Genomic DNA, 23,708 nt, shown 5'->3' on the forward strand with positions numbered 1-23,708 from the left:
AAAAAGTAGTATCTTTTTGGGCACGCAAACTATTGACAAACTTTGGGCAGCTAATCCACAAGACTCACATTAATATACAGCACGTGAAACACATTTTCCCTTGGGCAAGGAGAGGAGAATCTATTGCACATGTCATCTGTTTCTGTGAATACTGAAGATTACAATTATGTTTTGATGTTAATCCAACTACTGCAAATTTCTTGTTGCGAAGCACACTGTGAAAATGTGAGTGACAGTATAAATCTTTTTAAATTGAATTCAACACTACTGAAAAGAGCTGATGTTTTCAAATACTGTTACAAAGCCTCTGAACAACAAGAATAACTCTTTAAATGAAGCAGCTCCCTATAGTGACCTATTTGGTAAGAAAGCAAACAGCCAGGATAAAATCAAATTCTGCATATCTGCTATATGTGTGTGTGTGTGTGTGTGTGTGTGTGTGTGTGTGTGTGTGTGTGTATTATTTTAGGAACAATCACCTCTAATGCTGTGATGTCCTCATAGGCAAACTGCACGGTGGGAATTCCAAGATGGTTGATGAAATAATCAGCATCACCTTCTATCTGTACAGAACTGACATTGGTTTCTTGACACTTAGCTCTTCTGGAACAGTTGAAATTATTTTTCTGAAAAACATAATTTAAATTGTTAGCATACATTTGTGCTTCTTGGGATACCCCAAAATCAGTGCTACTCAAAATGTGGTCAATACATTGGCTGCATCAATGTCATCCAGGAACCTGCTAGAAATACAAATGCTTAGGCTCCCCCCTTGTCCTCCAGAATGGGAATGGGAACCTTTGAGGATGCAGCCCAGGAGCCTACCTGGTAACACTTCCCTATGGTTCTGATGCTCACCAAACTGTGACTAGTGCTGGCTCAAATCAAACTCTGCTTGCTGTTGGTGCTTCAAAAATATTTTTATCATAGATTATTAAGAACTGTAATGACTCTTTAATTTGAAATATTTTAAAATGATGTTGAGCCCCTAAAAAGTTTAGACTTTTTTTTTTTCAAGTTTTCCAATAAATTTAAAGGAAGGCTTTGCAGGTTGTAATTCCATTCTTCTTAGAATGATTTTTGAAAACCACAGAAGAAATTTTCTCCATTTATTCTTTGTTTAAAATTATTTATTTATTTATTTTGAGAGAGAGAGAGAGAGAGAGAGAGAGAGAGAGAGCATGAGCATGGAAGGGGCAAAGAGAGAGGAAGAGAGACAGAATCCCAAACAGGCTCCCTGTCACCAGCACAGAGCCCAGTGAGGCACTTGGACCCATGAATTGTGAGTTCATGACCTGAGCCAAAACCAAGAGTCGGATGCTCAACCAGCTGAGTCACCCAGGTGCCCCTCCGTTTATTCTTAAAAGCATATTCCCTTAAGTCTCAAGTATGAAAATTTTATGAAAAAATGCCAATCTCCTCAGCAGTAATTATGAGAAAAGTGAAACAACAGCAATGAGAACATCACATCTAATGTCCAGCATAATGTATTCAATATATGTTTGTCATTGAATCAAGACATTGGCACTTTGGGGTGCCTGGGTGGCTCAGCCGGTTGAGCATCTGACTTCAGCTTAGGTCGTGATCTCACTGTTCATGGGTTCAAGCCCTACAATGGGTTCTCTGTTGTCAGTGGGGAGCCTGCTTTGGATGTTCTGTCCCCCTCTCTCTCTGCCCCTCTGGTTTGTGCTCTCTTTCTCTCTCAAAATCAAATAAACATTAAAAAAAAGACATTGACTCTTCAACCATACTCCCCCCCGCCATGTTTCTTTGTTATGATATAATTTCAAAAATACTTTATGTATATAACTGATAAAAAATTTAGAAATGTGTAGTTTAATATTTAGAACATGAATTGTTACAACTTTTTTCAACTACAGGGCTAGATTTTCCAAACATATAATAATGTTTCAAAACCTATCCAATTTTCTTTGAGGACCTAATAGAAAGATGTTTGCAACAAAGTTAAAATCACTTAAAATGGAAAGCCTGTGTGAGTGAGCATTTATAAACAAGACAAGGGGCGCCTGGGTGGCGCCGTCGGTTAAGCGTCTGACTTCAGCCAGGTCACGATCTCGCGGTCGGGGAGTTCGAGCCCCGTGTCAGGCTCTGGGCTGATGGCTCAGAGCCTGGAGCCTGTTTCTGATTCTGTGTCTCCCTCTCTCTCTGCCCCTCCCCCGTTCATGCTCTGTCTCTCTCTGTCCCAAAAAAATAAATAAACGTTGAAAAAAAAATTTATAAACAAGACAAGCTTCCATTTTAATGTTATTTATAAATACCTTGAGTAATGAAAAAAAACTAAAAATTTTTATAGTGAACCCCACCAAATTGTGTCTTTTGAAAGCCTGATTTTCTGAAAAGAGAGCTCATTCTCTTTCATTTCCTGATACACTCCCGGGGCAAAGATTCCTGAAAGTTTTAGATCAACTTGGGACAGTTTAGGTAGAGTTTTCATATTCCCAAAAAAGAGCGACCCTTAAGTACTGGATTATAAAAAGCAAAGGAACTACTTTATGTCATGTACAAATTCCAAGTATTTTTGACAGATTCAGCTTTTGAGAACTGGCGCCTTTGAAGGTATTTGTTTAGTCAATGTTTTTGTTCCTAATTGAATTTTGAATGTCTTGGGCAGACAAGACAGTTACCAGTTTCCCATCACTGGTGTCTCACGCTCAGCCTGCTTCACTCATTCAAATTCACAGAATGGTGGCCACATGCATTTATATTTGTGAAACCTAGACTGTTACACTCTTATGTTTTTAATAAGGACTTGATAGAATCTAGTCTTTTCCCAGCTGCTTAGCCAACAAAATTAAAAATAATTTTTACAAGGAGTCTCCTTTCCCTTTACTTACATGGTTCCCCTTATTTATGTGTCTTTTTGGAACTTACATCCTACTCAACATCAGTGGAAACATAGGTTTGGCTTTAATTTATCTTTGCATGCCGAATTCTTTTTTTTATAAAAGTTTTTTTTTTTTTCAACGTTTATTTATTTTTGGGACAGAGAGAGACAGAGCATGAACAGGGGAGGGGCAGAGAGAGAGGGAGACACAGAATCAGAAACAGGCTCCAGGCTCTGAGCCATCAGCCCAGAGCCTGACGCGGGGCTCGAACTCACGGACCGCGAGATCGTGACCTGGCTGAAGTCGGACGCCTAACCGACTGCGCCACCCAGGCGCCCCATGCCGAATTCTCAATATGCACTCCAAATATCAGCCACGCTGATATTTCCTTAGAAATCTGTGAGGAAATTTTCCTTAGAAATATTTTTTTTTCTCAATAGAAGATTGTCATGGATCAAAACCCAACAATCCTAAATTCCATAATATGTGTCCCTGAAAAAATGAAGTTAAAAAAAAAATAAATGTGAAATGCAAATGTAATATTTGATATTACTTTCATTCGTTTGCCCTACAAGTTTCACAAAGCACAGTTCTTGTTTTACATCGGCCTTTCACCAGCCCAGGACATTCTTTTTGAAGCCATTACAGATACTCAAGTCTCTCTGTTCTTGCCATGGCTAATCCCACTGTTTAGCTCATATTTTCATAGCATTCCATTTCTGTGATTCCTTCTAGCTACATCATCATTCATATGTTCTCTATTTTTCAGCCAACTCAAAAAGGCAGCATCCAGCCTTCAGGATTACATCCCTTAAAATACTTCCACATTCTTTTCCCTACTCTGGCTTGCTTTACTTCATCCATTTATTAATAAATCTATCTTGTCCCTAAAGGTTTGTATTACCACCTCTGTCATTTATAAAAATTCCTTTTGTAAATCAATTAAGATGGCGACAGAATGAGCATTATTTAGAATTTTTTTTAAATGTTTTGTTTATTCTTGAGAGAGCAAGAGTGGGGGTGAGGCAGAGAGAAGGGGACAGAAGATCTGAAGTGGGGTCTGCGCTGACAGCAGTGAGCCCAATGTGGGGCTCAAACTCACAAACCATGAGATCGTGACTTGAGCCAGGGTTGGATGCCCAACTCACTGAACCACCCAGGTGCCCCTATTTATAACTGTTTTTAAATTATGTTTTGAAGGTTGAGATCTACTAAACCACATTGATGGGCTAACTGTCGACTTAGAGTACAGAACAGTAGCATTGTTAGGCCCAAATGCCTGGAACCTACAGCTGGAAGAACTTGGCTATTTGAGGCTCCTGTCGGGGTTAAGCACAAACGAAGGGTAAAAGATTCAAGAAAGCCAATCCAAAACTAGAGAATCAGCAACAACACAGTTCTCTGAGGCGTCTTCCTGGGATCTGTTCCTGACCTACTAAGCCCACAGTTTCCCTGCAAAGTTCTGGAGAGGACTTATCTCACCAGCTCATACTATTTCTCCTCTCTTTGTTTCTCTGTCTCTCTCGCTCACTGCCTCCTCCTGTATTGCCTATTCTCCTGTGATTTAACCAGTGATGAGGGAAGGAAGTGCTGTACCCTCAAACCTCTGTTTATTTTGTTCTTTAGTGCTTTTGTTCGTAGCTACTTTCAGAGTAAAATAGGACAAAAAAGAACCCAATTTTCAGACTGGATCTTTTCCCCCCAAGTCATTTCACCTAGGGATTTCCCTTAAGGAGAACATTCCTGGCACAGAAACCCTGTTCTCGAAATCTTTGTGTTATTCATTACTTTAAATCTAGGCCAAATTCATAGACCTTCCGTGATCCTAAAACTGTATTCTACCCTAATGTAAGCTGTTTTTGCACACAACACTTTAGTGGATTGTGGTGGGTCTATACTGGGTAAGAAAGAGGTACTGATCTGCTCAACTCCTGTGAACACTAATATCTGAGGGGGATATTGAAAGAAATGTTAATTTCCTTCATTTTACTAGAAGTTAGTCACCATGGGAGAGAGAAGGTTGGTAACAAATTTGTGCAGGTCAATTAATCTTTTAAATTTATTTACAAGGCTGAGTAAATTCAAATTAAGTATTTCATCCAAGGAGTTCAAAACGCTCCATACTTAATGTTTGATAACAAGCATTTTTATTACAGTTCATAAAATAAGCAAGTTCAGGCAATGACTGTGGTTGTGTCACTTGTTTAATTTCCTACCACAAGTCTATTGAAGACCTGAAATGAAATCACCATCTCAATCCTAAAAGCCGTGTGCTCTTTGCAAGCGTACTTTTAGGCTGAAAGGCAAAACCTTATAGTAAATGATCATGTAAGTGAAATATAAAGAAATTAAGCCGACATTTACCTTAATTGTACAGTGATACAAGGCACATTGACAAGATTCTAAAGTATTTAAAAATCTGTTTAGGGGCGCCTGGGTGGCGCAGTCGGTTAAGCGTCCGACTTCAGCCAGGTCACGATCTCGCGGTCCGTGAGTTCGAGCCCCGCGTCGGGCTCTGGGCTGATGGTTCAGAGCCTGGAGCCTGTTTCCGATTCTGTGTCTCCCTCTTTCTCTGCCCCTCCCCCGTTCATGCTCTGTCTCTCTCTGTCCCAAAAATAAATAAACGTTGAAAAAAAAATTTTTTTTTTAAAAAAATCTGTTTAATAATTTGAACATTGTATTTCTCCCATTCTCTGCTTTCCCCTGCACACATAGTATTCACTCTGCATTTGTAGGAAATCAAAGGTGATTACTTATTCAAATAGCAAGAAAAGTGTAACATTCAAAATAAAAGTACCACATCCTATATATTGTAATAAAATTAAATCACTTTCTTTTCATTTCAGTATCATTTTGTAACTTCAGTTGTGTAGAAACAATTTATCTCACTGGTTTTCCTGAATTTCACAGTTTCATAATGTTCTAGTTGTGATAATGATGCTATGGTATTTTAAAAAGTGATTTCTCAATATAGGCACCGAGATGGTTAATTTTATGTGTCAATCTGATTGAGCCACTAGATACTCAGATATTTGGTCAAACATTATTCTGGGTGTATCTGTGAGGGTGTTTTCAGTAGATGAGATTTACATTTGAAATCTTTAGACTGTCTAAAGCAGACTGCTCTCCCTAAGGTGGGTGGGCCTTAATTCACTCAGTTTAAGGCTTGAATAGAACAAAAAGCAGACCTACCCCAGTAGTGAAGAACTTGCCTTGAGCTACGACATAGGTGTGGAGGCCACTTTCAGGCAACCAGGCTTGAGCAATGGAACGTGGAAAGGGTCCACAGGACCACCTGGTTGAATATAGATGACCCATTTCAAAATAGCCATAGTCCCTAACTAATCAATGGACTATTTATAACTAGGCACAGTTATAGGCACCAAAAGAGGGAATATTCCATACCTAGCCATACTGTTAGGGAAAAATCTGTTATATGATGGCCAACAGGATCAATAAGGAAATTTCAGTCCTGGCCTGAAGACTTCCCTTCCAGATTCTTGTTCCCACCCTGCTTGCCTCAGGTGCCAAATTATTACTGTTGGGAAAATAAGCAAAGTTCTGCACCATAAGATGGCTGATGGGACTAAAACAAGCTCTAGTTCCTAGCTTAGAGACTCCTCTTCCGGGTTCTTCCTGCCCTGTTTGCTGCATCCGTGAAAGCTGCCACAAATGCAGAAAATGATGCTATAAATCACCCTTCCCACCTGCATTCTGGAGCTCAGATCTCTGGAGAATGATCTCCTCTGAGTCTACCCGTGTAAAATAAAGCTCCTTCCTTCCAAGTTTCTTCTGCCAGGTGATCCAGACCAGTTTCCGTAATAATACCTCCTCACTTTCCCTCCTTAAAAGCAGCCCCACCCACTGCCTTGGGGCAGACAGCTTCTGCTGTCCTGCTCTTGGCTCCCTTCCCAGTATTCAATAAACTTCTATCTCCTTTGTTCTGCATCTGGTGAATTCTTTCAGTGAGTTGAATTCTTTCAGTGAATTCTTTTACCTCCTGCATCAAAAGCTTCTACCCCATTGCCATTCCACATTTGAGGGCCCCCATGCAATGGAGAGACACCCCATTTAGGCACAAAAGGAAAAGGGTCTTTTCCTTTCTTTAGACTCAACTGAAACACATCAGATCTTCTTGAGGGTCAAGCTTGCTGGTTTGGGGCTGGAACTCACACAGTCGGCTCTCTGGGTCTCTAGCTTGCCAACTGCAGATCTTAGAACTTCTCAGTCTTCATAATCCTGTGAGCCAATTTCTTGTAATAATTCTTTTTTGTATACTCTATTGGTTCTGTTTTTCTGGAGAACTGTGACTAATGTAGATCACCTTTCCGTTTAAGAAATTTTCATCAGAACTAGTAAAAATTTAAACTTTAATAGTGGTGGTGATGATGTGGAGAACAAAGGCAAAAGGAAATGTAGACAAAATTATATTTCCTTATAATCTGCAGCCCATTGACAAATACTTAAGACATACAGAGTAGGACATCCCTCAGGGAACTCCTGTCTTATTTTTAATGCTTTGCTAGGCGGAAAAACAACCTTAGCTTGACAATAGCCAGGCTTCCAGGATCCTATGAGTCTTCTTTAGCATAGGAAAATCTTTTTGGAAATTCCCCTTGTCTTTACCTCCCCCAACTCCCAATCCCAGTGCAGTTATTTCTGCCCAAGGGTCCTGTCCTCTTGCTATTAAAAAACAAAAACAAAAAACACCTTTTTGCACTGAAAACATCTCAAGAATTCTTTCTTGGTCATTGGCTCTGAACCCCAACACTTTAAACCACCTCAGTGAGCAGTGCTGGGTGTTTTGTTCCTTTGGTTAACTGGAGGTAGTTCATAAAATTGTGTTACATTTTTATTTTAGAACTGATAAACATGATTCCATGCAATGTGAACATGTAAATAGTTAAGGAATCACAGAGAAATTACTGACTTTTGAAACTAGAGAGAACCAATAATATGAAAGCCCACAGAAAGCACCAGGGTTATTCTTCTGAGGTCCACAGAAAGAGTTTAGGTGATCTATGAATTTGGTGGACCAAGGGAGGGGAAAAAGTAGCATCTTTATTTCCATTCATTTCTAACTGAAATTTAACATTTCATTCAAATGTGAAGTAGGTCTTAAACCGGATATATTAGCAGTACCTGACTTGCAATCAAATGAAACCAGTTACTATTTCAATTGTGAAAAACTCATTACTATTTGAAAAGATGGGAGTTTACAAAACATTTGCTTAAATTTTGGTGTTTAATGTGTTAATTTAAAAAAGCTTACATAGGGGCGCCTGGGTGGCTCAGTCGGTTAAGCATCCGACTTCAGCTCAGGTCACGATCTCGCGGTTTGTGGGTTCGAGCCCCGCGTCGGGCTCTGTGCTGACAGCTCAGAACCTGGAGCCTGTTTCAAATTCTGTGTCTCCCTCTTTGTCTGACCCTCCCCTGTTCATGATCTCTCTCTCTGTCTCAAAAATAAATAAATGTTAAAAAATAAAAATAGAAAATAAAAAGCTTACATATTAGTAAAATGCAAATTTGTGTGTTTTAATACTTAGATAACTGCAGTTTGACTTAGTTTCCTTTATAATCCTGTGTATTTTAATTTCAGCATTTTAAAACATTGTTTCTGAGAATGGGTCTGTATAGGATTGATCAGCCTATCAAAGTGGCCACAATGGGGAGTTCTCCTAGCAAAACAACTTCATTTAACAAATTAGAAAATCGAGGCTCCAAATCAACAGAATTAGAATTTGATTCCAGATCTTTTCACTCCATATGCAACACTCTTTCCTCTCTACCATGCTGATATACATAGCATACAGACCACATGAATGCACGGGACCATCTGAATCTTAAATTTGTTCTTTCTGGGATTGCAAGGATTTTTTTTTTTTTTTTTAAATCACATCATAATCACTGGATGTGGTTGTAACCAACTATCTGTGTATCTGTGGCATTTCTTCAATGTTTATTTAGTTAGTCTGTGTGTATGTCAGGAGTTCCTCACTTATTTGGTTGTATTTTTATGCCAGTGCCTCAAGTTACTATCTATACCCAGTTCCTCATAATGCATTGCAGATCTCCTTTAGTAATCTTTGAGAGGCAACAGGAAGTTATGCTTACTGACTCTCTTTAATATTTTAAACTGGAAACTTATTTTGGTTATCCTTCACACTAGCATCTGATAATGAGTTTCTTATATATAAAATATACTTTCAAATGGTACATATTTTTTTTAATCAGTAAATATCTTGCAATGCATTTATTAAATATTAAATGGAGTCTGAGGAGAAAACCAGCTTTTTAACTTGGTTTTTAAAAAGAAATTTTCAACCCGTAAAATGGGATTTTCAAAATCTCCAGTATCTCAAGCTTTTGGGGAAGGTTTAATCACCTACTTACTGAGTGTTAACAAAGTATTTTTAGCTTTAAATGGTGCAGAATGCAATCCTCTATATATGATGAGGGAGCATAAGGCAAGCTGACAGGCCACAAACACTGCCCCCCTCCCTGCCAGGTGGGATATGTGTGGTATTCCTTGGGCACTCCTGTTTGCCCAAGAACAAAGGAAAGGAAAAAAAAAGACAAAAAAAAACAAAAAACAAATGGCTAACTGACAGAGATCATAGTCCCGCAGGACCTAAGTCTCCATCACCCCTCCATGGTGATGTGGGAAACAAAGGCAGAAGAAAATGGCAGATCAAGCTAAATTTCCTTGTAACCTTTAATCCTGTTACCAAATATGGAGAAATGTTACTTTATATTTGAAATACTTCAAATCATATTAAAAATATATTTATTCAGAAATGAATGCTTTAGAGAGCACTCTGGTACAGTGAAAATAAAGAATAAAGACATTTGCCCTTGTTTTTATTCCAACTTCTAACTTAGGTCTCCTCCTTAAACCCTGAGTCTACTCTATTTTGCCTTCCTCTTCCCTGGTTAATTGGTTAACTTAAAATTCCTGATTAATGTGCACATGATAACAAAAGAGCTATTTCTTTTTCTTTATTTCTTTCTTTCTTTCTTTCTTTCTTTCTTTCTTTCTTTCTTTCTTTCTTTCTTTCTTTTTTTAATTCTCCATGTAAGGTTTTGTGTAACAATAAAAAATAGGTATGTTATTTTAAAACCTTAAAAATTACATTTCTCTCAAACTGTTAGGCTTAAATAAAAATCTCCACTAAAATAATAGCCACCCTATGGTATCTTGTACCACAATATATTCCGGATGAATCCATCTTAAAAAAAAAATTTGTTTTTGGGGGGGCGCCTGGGTGGCTCAGTCGGTTAAGCAGCCGACTTCGGCTCAGGTCATGATCTCGCGGTCTGTGAGTTCGAGCCCCGCGTCGGGCTCTGTGCTGACAGCTCAGAGCCTGGAGCCTGTTTCAGATTCTGTGTCTCCCTCTCTCTGACCCTCCCCCATTCATGCTCTGTCTCTCTCTGTCTCAAAAATAAATAAACGTTAAAAAAAAAAAGTTTAAAAAAAATTGTTTTAATGTTTATTTTTGAGAGAGAGAGAGAGAGAGAAAGAGAGAGAGAAAGTGGGGGAGGGGCAGAGAGAGAAGGAAACATAGACACTGAAGCAGGTTCCAGACTCTGAGCTGTCAGCTCAGAGCCCGATGTGGAGCTTGAACTCACAGACCATGAGATCATGACCTGAGCTGAAATCAGATGCTTAGCTGACTGAGCCACCCAGGTGCCCCATGATGAATCCATCTTTTAAGGGTAAAATCTAACTCATAAAAGCATGGAGGAAACAGTGGAAGAAAATTTTTAATAATCCCAGAGTGGGAAAGACATTTTTGAGTATGTCACATACCAGGAAGACAAAAATCATTAATTACCCCAACAACATAAACATGCATTTCCTGCATGGAAAAAATTACCATAAACAAAGATAATTGAAAATCCAGAGAAAAAATAGTTACAACTAATTCCCTAGACAAACGGCTAATTTCTGTAATACCTAAAGCAAAAAGCCTGAAAAGCTAATAAAAAATAGTCAATGAATATGAACCAGCATTTCACAGAAAAAAAATAATTAGAAATGCCTTTTATGCATAAAGTACATATGAAGTGTCTTTTCACTTTACTAACAAAAAAAGTTGTGTCAAGTTTGATTATGGACTGAGTTGTGAGGGACATGGGAAATTTGGTGTCTCATATATTGCCAAAGAAAAAACAACTGTTACAAATTCTATGAAGGTTAAATAAATTATATTGCATCCATACAATGGAATAATATTCAGCTTTTAGAAAGAACAATGAAGCCACTCATGCATTGGAGATAAACGATCTCTAAGATACGATTTCTACATGAAAAAAAAAATAATGTGTAGAAAGAATCTATATGTTGTCATTTGTGTTTAAAAAAACTACATATGCTCTAATACAGATGGTGTTTGCCTCTGGAGAGAGGTACTCGTGGGAATAACAGGCTTAGGAGGAAGACTTTTCATTGTCTACTTATTTATTACTTTTGAATTTTAAATCTGTGATTGAATCATCTGCCAAAAATAAATGTTAAATTTTTGAAATCTCCTCTGAACTATATACTCTATGTTTCCAATTCCAAGATCCCCTGATTGTAAGGTAATCAACTTAAAAATAGCTTCTGTTGGATAGTAAGAGAGAGACAAGCCATGTAACAGATATCTCCCAGTTTCAGAAATGTTAACATTTTACAAAATGTCTAAGTAGGAAAATCGAGGTACTTAGAATTATATCATCAACAACCATTTAATATAAGAAGGTCCACTTGGAGCCATCAGAAATGCCTATACCATTGGGGAGGGGACAGATAAAAGTAACTGCCACTTATTAGGGAAGAACAAATTCTCTTTAAGGAGAATTTGGGAATGGATACAATAACATGAGTCCCCTGCTGGGGTAGGGGTCAATAAAGTAGGCACCCAGTAACCAGGAGGATACTGGAAGAGAACAGACAGCCTAAAATGGTCGGGAAAACTGAAAATAAACTTTCATTCATTTTATAATCTTGATTTCCTTGAGGATCATTCTTATCTACATGGGTTACAGGTATTGTATTTTCTAGGCAAGTGTCAAGTTACTATCAAAACATGCTAAATATGGGCCACCTCACTTTCTACAAGGAGACATTTAAATGAGGACTTACCATTTAGAAATAAACACCTTATTAGATCATAATTCAGTCCTGTGAGATGGGTAAAACAAGTATTATTTATTCCATATGCAGATTTAAAAAGTTTTGGTTGGGATGCCTGGGTGACTCAGTCAGTTAAATGTCTGACTCTTGATTTTAGCTCAGGTCATGGTCTCACGGTTCATGAGATCAAGCCCCACATGTGGAGGCTGCTTGGGATCCCTTCTCTCCCTCTCTCTCTACCCCTCCCCTGAGCATGCACATGTGCTCTCTTGCTCTCTCTCTCTCTCTCTGAAAATAAATAAATAAACATCTAAAAACTAAATAATATAAAATAAAAAGTTTTGTTATCCTCTAGGGATTTCTAACTGGATTGTAACATTGTTGCCCTCTCCCCTATCTACCCCTACCTCTGGTCTTATAATCCTCTTCCTCTCCCATTAACTAAGGAAATACAAAAGGGGTTCCTTGGTTTGTACAGAAAGAGCTGGTAGGCTGCTGACTAATCAACTCAATTAAAATTACCTTACAGTTTAAGAAAATGATGACTTTAAAAAAATGTACCACATAGATTCCATGGATCCCTTCACCACTTTGGCACATCTCTGATAGGCTTACTGTTGGTCACTCCAACAGCTAAACCTATTTCTTCATGAAATGCAAACTATATACAGAATGACAAACCCAGGGCCCTTCCAAAAACTGTACTCTGATTATATCTAAATGAAACTGTGAGCATATTGGAAAGGTACAGTGGAACCTTCCAAACTGACCTTTGGCCAATGTATTGGATGAAAGCACACTCCCCCTGGGTGCAATTCCTATAGGACCTTTAATGACCAAAAGGATCAAGATATAGATTTTATGTCTCAGTGAAAGATAACAACTCTGGCTTCACAATGCTGTTCCATGCTGAGGAATTGGCTGACATAACATAACTTCAGCTATTATTTCACCAGCCTTCTTGAGGTTTGTCTTAAATAGCTTCTTCTGGCCTCACAGGCAATACTATTTTAAATAATACGGTGTCAGCATTTCAGTGATGTATTCCAGCTGCCAGGCATTAAAAAAATTAACTGAAAAACCTAACTGGTTTTCAATTCAACATTAACTGTGTCTGGCTGCAAATATTTTTAATGAAATATTTAAACAAACGCTACTGTAGATGAAACAGTTTAGTCACTTCCCTTCAAAAAAAATCCAGACATTTCAAAAAAAGTAAACCCGGAAGCAAGGAAACAATTGGAGTTACTTTGCATATATTTAGCATCACTCAGTAGATAGCAGGAGAAAGTTTGCTGTCCTCTCTGTGACCAGGGGTACAGGGCAGTTGTAAATCAGGTGGGTGCTCTCAGGTTTTTTAGAGGTAATTCATTTAATTTTAGGAGGGCACAGGGAGAAAAAGCTGAAAAATGCAGACTTGGCAAGCCAGGAGGGCAAAAGGATGTGGATGGCATACCATCACACATTACCATTTCAAGCAAGTTAAGTGCTGAGAGTGAGAAATCGGGCAGAGGAAATAACACCATCAGCAGTACTATGCCTAACTCTGACAGATGACAGCATCATCGCATAACCTGAAAGCCTGGGGCTAAAATAACTGCTGGCCTAGGGATAGCTTTGCTAGAGTGAGTTCATAGGGGCTTTGTAGCCACTATTCTACCCAAGGAGCACTGTGCATAGGATATCCAAGCACTACCAATGACTCAACCCCAATGCCAATCCCACAGGTCAGGTTTCTTCGTACCAGACCTAGGACCATTATTTTGGTTCTAGTGTACCAATTAGTCATATATTTACACCACTTGATTTAACTCAATTCTCCTTTGCATTTTTTTCTGCCTCTCCTACATGTCTTTTGAGGTCAAAGAATTTATTTTGTCCACCTTTCTATTGACCCCATATTGATCGGCACAATAAAATGGGTACAGTAAGAGTTTGTAAAAATGAAATCAGTCCAATTGTATCAACATTTTCCAATGGGAAGGGATGGTAAGGGAGAGAAGAGGCAAAGAGCGTCACAAACATCATCTGGCTTGAGCTAGGTTTAGACCTGAAAATGACTGGATTCAGAATTCTAAAGATCTCTGGAAGCTTGAGGTTGACTTCAGGTAATTCCATGAGTCATAACTGTACTTGAAAGCTCTCTCTCTTAATTCCCTCCAGGACAAAATCTGCTTTCAAGAAAACCATGTATCCTATGAGATAACCTGGAGGAAGTCAGTAAGTATATACTGACATCACAGAGCACAATGTGATAAGCAGGTGCTTGAGATAAATTATACTAAAGAATAATCAAAGCATGACCCACAAATAGACTGCAGATGAGATAGACAATTTTGCATTCTCCCTTGAAAAGCATTGATGTCTCTTTTCAGCAGTATGACTTTAAGCAGTTACTTAACTTCATGAAGCCTTGAATTTCTCTAATGTAAAAAAGAGACTATGTGTACAATATGAGGAGGTTGAGAGAAGTAAATTAAATAATGCATGCAAAGCACTCAGCACCTAGTCTTCCATCAGATGTACTTAGCACTTAACTGTTATTATAATGAATTACCTTTACTACTAAAGTAACCAACAGACCACACACACACACACACACACACACACACACACACACACCCCTATATTTTTGGCAATGTCTTTCTACCAAATATGCTTAAAATTATTTTCTCCTGCCTTCTAAGACATGGAATGCTCATATTTAGAAAGCTAAATCTTTTCATGATTATCCAATGCACTTTTTCCTAATGAACTTTGATAAACTTTGGTTCTAAAGGACATTCTTTTCACACTTTTTGTTCTTCTTCTTCTCAAATTAATCTCTTTGGATTTTATAAAAGAGTTCATGTGACAGAATTGTATTTTCTTTATTTAAGTACTCTTACTAAATTCATTAAAAGATAATATTTTAAAAATATTATACAGATATTAAATATTGTAAGATGAATTCCCCTTTTGGCTTTCCACATAGAAGAGGCTTTTTTTAAAAAAAAATTAGGGTAAGGCTGCATAAAAGATGATTATCTATACCTGAAAAATGATATGGTATCAGTTCATATTTTTTCATCCAGTACCTAGGAATTTTTAATAAGTTATTTTATTTTTCTTAAATTAATTTTTTCCTTAATAAGATCATTATTTTCTAATCTGTGATGGGAAAACACAAGAAAAATATACTTAAAATAATATAATTAACAACAAAATGTAACAAGCAAAACAGATTAAAAATGGTCTAACATTTAAAATAATATATAATACATATTCACATTGAATAAATATGTATTCCATATCTACTATGTGCAAGGTTTCATACATAATATTTTATCTTTATAACAATATTTTATGGAGGAAATAATTATCCCTAAGCGGTCTTAAAGCCACCATTGCTAAGAGAAATTTAAGCAAATCATCTCTGGTTATTTAGGTGGTGAGAAGGCCAAAATTTGGTCCATAGTTTCTGTTTCCAGGTCCAATATTCTTGACTCTAACTGCAATGCTGGGATTCTAAAGAAGTCAGCTTTCTTCTCACTACCTCCTACATCTGGAACTCAAAACACTTAGAAATGAGGGCACTTTGACATGAGACTTTGTGTTGGACTTGACATTTTGCAGATAGACACAAAAAGGACATAAACAACATTTAGCATGTCCTTTTGTCATCTGCCACGTTGACATCTCACCTGAATGTGAAATAGTTACTTTAACTCTCCAGAGATTAGATTTTACATTATACTAAACAAAATAAGCTAGTCACAAAATGAGAAGTATTGTATTATTCTCATTATATGAGTGCTATTGACTGAAATGTATCCCCTGCCCCCCCAAATCCCTGTGTTGAAGCCCTAACCCCAAAGTGACTGTATTTCGAGATGGGGCCTGTGAGGAAGTGATAAAGGTTAATTAAATGAGGTTACAAGGGTTAGACACTAATCAGCCTTGGTGCCCTTAGGAGAAAAGGAAGAGACACCAGAGTCCTTTCTCTCTCCACCATGTGAGGACACAGCAAGAAGGTCGCTGTCTGGAAGACCGAAAAAGCACTCTCACCAGGATAAGCACCTTGATCCTAGACTTCCCAGCCTCCAAAATTGTGACAAGTAAACGTCTATTGTTTAAGCCACTCAGTCTATGGTATTTTGTTATAGCAGCCCAACCAGATTAATACAGTGAAGTATCTAGAGTAGTCAAATTCAGAGACACAGAAAGTAGAATGGTGTTTGCAAGGGACTAAGGGGAGGGAAATCTGGGGAGATGTTTAATGGGTATACAGTTTCAGTTCTGCAAGATGAAAAAGTTCTGGAGAACTTTTATGTTCACAACAATGTGAACACTACTGAACTCTATGATTAAAAATAGGTCCATTATACTTTTTAATAAATAATAAATAATTTTTAATAATAATTTAATAATAAATAGGTCCATTATACTTTTTAATAAATAATTTTTTAAAAGTTAAGATCAGGAAGCCAGGCTGGCTCAGTGGGTAGAGCATGGGACACTTGATCTTGGGGTTGCAAGTTCAAGACCCACGTTGGGTGTAGAGATTACTTGAAAATAAAATCTTTTAAAAAAAGTTAAGATGGGCATCTGGGTGGCTATGTAGGTTAAGTGTCTGACTTCGGCCAGGTCATGATCTCGCATTTCATGAGTGTGAGCCTCGTGTTGGGCTCTGTGCCAACAACTCAGAGCCTGGAGCCTGCTTCCGATTCTGTGTGTCTCTCTCTCTCTGCCCCTACCCCACTCATGCTCTGTCTCTGTCTCTCTCTCTCAAAGAAAATGAATAAACATTAAAAAAAATTCTTTTAATGTTAAGACAGTAAATGTTTTATTATATATATTATAAAGTAAAAATAAAACAAAGAATAAAGTATTGATTTCTCTTTCCCCAGTATTTCTTTTCACCAAACATGGTCCCAGCATTCATCCAGTTGCTCACATAAAATCTTTATAGTCATTATTTACTTTTCGCCTTCTTTTGCTGCCCCTTACACAGGTAATCCAGTGCTTCTCAGACTTTAGCATGTAAGAGATAACCGAGAGGGTTTGTTAAAACACAGATTTCTGGGCCCCATTCCCAGACTTCTGATTCAGTATGTCAGGGGTGGGTCTCAAGGAACAGGTACAGAGGTAATAAATATGAGGTAAGAGCTTAGAGAATTAAAAAGAATTACTATTATTATAAATATTTTTTAATATAGGAAAAATTTTGTTAGTTCTCAAAGTTCAGAGAAATGAGATGTCCTTCAGAAATAATAACTTTATTCCCCAGAGTCCAGAGACTGTCTACCTAATTTTTTTTTGTTTGTTATATGTTTGCCATTCAGTGAATTGATGGCAAATTTAAACCGACTAAATGAAATAATTTCATAAAGAAGTCAATGATAGCATTCTACCTACAGTACAATTTCTATCATTTGGAATCAAAAATATACCTTTTCCTATTTTTATTCTATTGGTTCTGAAAGCTAGTTTTCCACAAGTCTATTATCTTATTACTTCAGTACTTTATACAGAATATTGACCTATATATTCTTCTATATTTTCATAGCACTTTGAAGTAATTAGGATGTTACAATCATCTGACAGATGAGGACATTGAGACAGAGACAGGTAAGTAATTGCCAGTGATCCTATAAATAATAAGTAACTGAGACTACAGTAGAATTTAACTCCTGCTCCAGGTTTTTTTTTTTTAATTTTTTTATTCTCCTTCTTCATGGCTTGTCAAAAGATTTTTTCCCATTTGTTGCTTCCAGTCTTCACCCCTGGTTAGGTTTATTTATTTATTTTTTAGCAAATATTTATCAAGGAGGAAGCAAGGAGAGCTGTTATCACTACATACACTTATGCTGTATTGTACAGATCCCATTAATAAATGCCAAGGTGGCTGGCTAATTTGAGCCTGTGCTCTGAGCTCTGGAGTCCATTGCTCTCTGCCTTGGTCACCTCAAGACAACTATCTTTAATTTTTTTTTTTCAACGTTTATTTATTTTTGGGACAGAGAGAGACAGAGCATGAACGGGGTAGGGGCAGAGAGAGAGGGAGACACAGAATCAGAAACAGGCTCCAGGCTCTGAGCCATCAGCCCAGAGCCCGACGCGGGGCTCGAACTCACGGACCGCGAGATCGTGACCTGGCTGAAGTCAGACGCTTAACTGACTGCGCCACCCAGGCGCCCCAAGACAACTATCTTTAAAGATGACTGCTCACAATTTAAAATAAATTTAAAAAGAGAATAAAGAGGATTTTTTTTTTTTTGGATAATCAATTCAGTTCAAATCTCAAACATTCAAGAGTAGGTAAAATGTTTCATTAATTATCCTGCAACTCAGAAATGACAATCCTAGCATAATACTAATAAGTAAGGCAAGGGAGTGACCCTCCTTCAAATGATATTAGAAATGACTAGTTCTAATTTCTCAGGGTTGTCAACAATATGCATGCCAATAAGTAATCACAGATTTCTTCTTCTGTCTTAATATGTATGTGTGAGCATGCGTATGTGTATGTGCATACATTTCTAATATTTTATAACCATTGCACAATCAACAACTATTTGCTGAATACCTACTAAGTGTCACATGTTCTATAAAATACAAATTATTAACAAAATGCATTCTTTGTATTTTCAAGGATTTTGCAATACAGTTGGGTAGGAAGTGCTTACCCCTATGAAGTGCTCAGATAATTTGTAGAAAATATTGTGCTTTAAAAGGTACAGTATATTGGTTTAAAAACTACTTTTGGAAGATCACATGAATTTAGTAGAATTGAATAGAGTTTATTAATTTTTTTTAACGTTTATTTATTTTTGAGACAGAGAGAGACAGAACATGAACGGGGGAGGGGCAGAGAGAGAGGGAGACACAGAATCGGAAGCAGGCTCCAGGCTCTGAGCCATCAGCCCAGAGCCCGACGCGGGGCTCGAACTCACGGACCGCGAGATCGTGACCTGAGCCGAAGTCGGACGCTTAACCGACTGAGCCACCCAGGAGCCCCTGAATAGAGTTTATTGATAAGAAATCCTTGGCGACAGCTAAAAGGTTAGCAAATAATGCAATACTATGCACCGACTACTATCTGAAAGGCACGTAGGAGTTTTCAACAATAGATACTGCTAGGTACAAGATTCTTTCTGGATAACTGAGCACTGTGGTGGATAGATACATTATTGACGTGATTCCTTTATCAATTAAGCTTGGGTTTCTGTTTCAAATACATGAGGTCAAACAGTAATTATTATTTCCTTGCTCTGACATGGAACAATCGCTTAAAGAAACACACATAAGCAAAAAAGAAAAGAAAAAAAAAAGAAAGAAAGAAACACACACAACCTCCTGCCTATCCCTTCCTTGCTGCCCCTCCCCCCCCAAAAGTTTAGGATTTATCAGTAAGTAGACTCTTGGCCCACAGGAGCTAGAATTAGAAAATATTTGAGAGCTCCTATTTCTAAAGTAACTAGCTTTATGCCAAATTGTATTGCTCCTGAGGCTCTGAGGAAAATCTACAAAAGGCTTTCTTCGAGGTACACCAAGTTTCAGGCTGTTTTCCAAGATCTGAAAGCAGCATGGTGTGTTCTAATTAGACAAGGATAACAGATTTAGAAAAGTAAATAACAATTGATAGCAGATAAATTGCATACATTTAAGCTAAATGATATTTTATATACAGGTATTTGCTACTTAATTTCTTTTAGAATTTTCTCTTAAGTTAAATATGTAATATATGTAACCACTTGGGGGTTTTGCTTAGTAATAACGGGATTTTTAAAATGATTTCAAAGGTTGATAAGCCCTGAATAAATTATATTCTTCTATATCATCAGTGAAAGAAATTGGCACTCATCTTTTAGAAAGTCATTCAACAGGACGTATTACATACTTGAAAAAGGTATTCTTTGATCCAGTGACACTATTTCCGAGAATCTATCCAATGTGACCAATCTAACAGAATAGGAAAACTATTTACATAAAAATATTTACCATGCCATTGTTTAAATTACAATATGTTATACTTTTGGATGAATTATATAAGTAAGGAATAGTAAAAATAACATAATTACCCAAATCATAAATGCTTAAATTAAATCTCATAGCCATTAAACATAATGATCTTAAAGGTTAGTAGCATGAAAATGCTTTTGAAAGAATACTGCTAGACTAATCTTTAAAAATGTAAAACCTAAGAGCAAGATCCTCCCTCCTAGTTTAAACTCTCTAAGAGCTTCCTATTGTACTCAAAATAAAATCCAAACACTGTCTCTGGCTTGCAAAGCCCATCCTAGGACCTGGCCCCTGGCTACTTCCTCACTTGTTTAATACCACACTCTTCCCTCATCCATTAACATCCCACACACTTAGGACTACTTCATTCCATTTGGAATACATGTCCCCTAGTCTTTGCTGGGCCAGTTCCTTTGGGTCTTAGTTTAAATGTGTCTTTTCCTAGATAACTTGCTTGATTATCCAATATGAAGCAATCACTCCCTAGCATGTCCCCTTGCTTTAATTTTCTGCATGGTACTCACTATCATCTGACAATTTCCCGTTCAGTTCTTCATTTGTGTGTCATCAGGCTAGTCAACTAGAATGCACACCCATAAAAGCCAGATCTTACGTACTGTCACTAGTACATAGAAGATGGTTGATAAATATTTCTTTTATTTTTTAAGTTCATTTATTTTTGAGAGAGAGAAAGAGACAATGCTAGCACAAGCAGGGAAGGGGCAGAGAGGAGACAGAGAATCCCAAGTAGGCTCTGCACTGTCAGCACAGAATCCAGTGAGGGGCTTGAACTCATGAACCATGAGATCATGACCTGACCCGAAATCAAGAATCGAAGGCTCAATGGACAGAGCCAACCAGGCGTCATGATAAATATTTCTTTTCTTTTTTTTTTTTTACGATAAATATTTCTTGAAGGAATGTGAGGAGGTTAAGAAATTGTCACTTCAAAATATGCTACTTTGACAGAAGAACTATTTTGAGCTGAAGGCAACTGAGAGGAAGCAGACACAGGGAAATCTCTTTGCCCTCTTCCTCTCTACTAGGCAGGATGATGTCTCCCATCAGCCTAGAGACAGATGGCCCCAGAGGAATCCATATAACAAAGTCTATAAAAGTTTACCTTCCATTATTCCCCTCCCCCCATATTTACCTTCCTAGTTTGCTGCCCCTAAAAGCCTAAAACTTTTCCTTTGTCTACTCTCTTTTCTACAAATGTACTGTCCTTTGTAAAGATGCTATATAAGCTCAAGTGCTAACCACCCCTTTCAGTTATTCGTCAATGAGTTCTCTCAGGCAATGCATACGTTAATAAATTGTTTTTCTTTTATTAATCTACCTTTTGTTCAGTCTAATTTGTAGGGCTCCAGTCAGACAACCTAGGCGAGTAGAGGGAAAGTGTTTTATTTTACTCCCTTACAAATAAATCTATCCATACTGATAAATCTTTTTTAAACGGAAATACCCTTTAAAAGAAAAATTAGTGGTATTTAAAGAGTATTTTGTATAAACCTCTGAATGATGACATAATGAGCCTAATTTTGAGGCTCCAATACCCAGCTACCATTATTACTTGGGAATAGCTTCTGTAATTGAAACATCAAGGATTTTCAAGGAAATGAATCACATTTTAAGGTTGTGCTTTTCAAAGCAAATAAAATTTCACAATGCCAGACATTTACAAAAACCCAAAACAACATATAATTAAGAAATAAACTGTTCAGTTCAATGTGTAAGTACAAGAGCTATATACAGAAAGAAAAGACTCATGTGGGATATAGCTGTCTGGGAAGATTTTATGGAGAAGACACAACTTAATTCAAGGACAGAGGAATTTGGACTCAATAGAGACAATAAAAATAATTCCAAGACATTTGGGAAACAGCTTTTTTGGAAACTTTAAGATATTCTTATCCCTTGCGACTTGCTCTTTTAGAATCTCCAAACCCGGGGCGCCTGGGTGGCGCAGTCGGTTAAGCGTCCAACTTCAGCCAGGTCACGATCTCGCGGTCCGTGAGTTCGAGCCCCGCGTCGGGCTCTGGGCTGATGGCTCAGAGCCTGGAGCCTGTTTCCGATTCTGTGTCTCCCTCTCTCTCTGCCCCTCCCCCGTTCATGCTCTGTCTCTCTCTGTCCCAAAAATAAATAAACGTTGAAAAAAAAAAAAAAGAATCTCCAAACCCTAAATGATTCTCCTCTCAATCATTTGGCTACAGCCCAAGATAATACAGGACCAATAGGAAATTCCAAGTCCTCAAATTCTCAGGTGGTATAATTTTTTGTTCCTTTTAGAAGCTTGAAAACCTTCAACTAGTAGGCAATTTGTCAGGAAACATCTAGAATTTATAGACTGTTCTTAGCTTATAAGCATATTTAATCAGCATCTGCTACATTAAAGAACATATCATGATTTAGACATGAGACCCAAGTCATTTCTGTTTACATCCTAAGGCCTTGATATGCTTACCAAATACAAACTGAGCTATCAGCAAAAATGGAAGATAATTATTCAGATATAAGTATGGATATTTAACAAGATGCCTATAACTTATTTTGTCTATTGAGTGCTTTGAAAGGCAAGAAAGTAAAGTAAAAGGAAAGCCTAAATCTTTAAAAGGTAGATTTAACTTGGTGGTGTTTGTTACAGCCCTTAAAATTTTTAAATATTGATAAAATATATAATAATACATTTATCCCAGTAGTATCTCTTAAAGTGCACCCACTTAAAAGTAAGTGAGATTATATTGAACTTTATCCCCCCCACTGAATTAAGTGATTAATTCCAGGAATTTCTGACAAGCCATAGGTACACACTTGAATCCCCACCTGTAAAAAATATTACAAGTCATTATGTTCATCAATGTATGTCTCTAAATCAATAAAATGGTATAAAAATGCATCATAAGCAAAGAGGAAATTTTAATATATTGTATAATGCATGTTTCACATCTTGTTATACTTTTATTAAATATTCAGCTGCTAGCATAGCATTATAAGACTGTGTAGCAAGAGCACACATATTAATAGAACATTTCTTTAACAACTTATAAAAAAGAAACATGAAGATTTTGACAAGCACATAATATGGTAAATCTCAGTAATATGAAAGTATAGCTGTATATTTCAACATAAACTGAATGTTCAACATTTTAAAATACCAGTAGTGGGAATAAAGTAGTTTAATAGGCAGAATTGCCCCTAGTCATTTGCAAACTACTGAAAATTTGCATGTAAAATTTAATACTCTATTTTCTTTTTCACTAGAGGCCTTTTGGAAGAGAGGAGAAACGAGCAAATGTGAAGAAATCATGTATTAGTGAGTATATTGTTCTTTTAGAAACTTCAAATAAAGGAAGAGCAACACTTTACTGCACAGCATTTCCAATGAACTTCATATTTTAGCCTAACAAACATTTTCTTAACATTCTTATGCTTGCTTTTCTAATTTTGGTCATAAATAGTGATTACTCCTAACATATATATTATATATACACATTTTTACACCGTTTTATAAATTTGCACAGTTTATATACAACATAGTTTCAGGCCAATAAATGATACAACATAAATCTCCAGTGTAATGATATATGGCCGTAAACACTCCATGCTTACCACAAAACAGAATAGTTATACTAGGGAATACGTAGAACTTCCTCCCATATAGGTTTGCCATATATAAAGCAGTACAGCAGAGAATAATTCACACTTTAAGAAGGATGATACTTTCTAATTTTTATGAGACC

The 23,708-nt window shown here is 37.2% G+C and overlaps 1 protein-coding gene across 7 annotated transcripts in view; it reads right to left on the reverse strand.

The window, feature by feature from the left end:
• NAALADL2 (N-acetylated alpha-linked acidic dipeptidase like 2) overlaps nt 1-23,708 on the reverse strand; it is a 1,353,416-nt gene that overhangs the window by 220,051 nt on the left and 1,109,657 nt on the right. For all 7 annotated transcript variants that reach the window (XM_045502933.1, XM_045502931.1, XM_045502932.1 and 4 more), the window contains one exon: nt 480-626. In XM_045502933.1, the coding sequence (XP_045358889.1) occupies nt 480-626 (147 nt within the window). The remainder of the gene's footprint in view (nt 1-479; nt 627-23,708) is intronic.

This window comes from Leopardus geoffroyi, chromosome C2 (assembly GCF_018350155.1).
Source record: "Leopardus geoffroyi isolate Oge1 chromosome C2, O.geoffroyi_Oge1_pat1.0, whole genome shotgun sequence".
Classification (NCBI taxonomy): Eukaryota; Metazoa; Chordata; class Mammalia; order Carnivora; family Felidae; genus Leopardus; species Leopardus geoffroyi.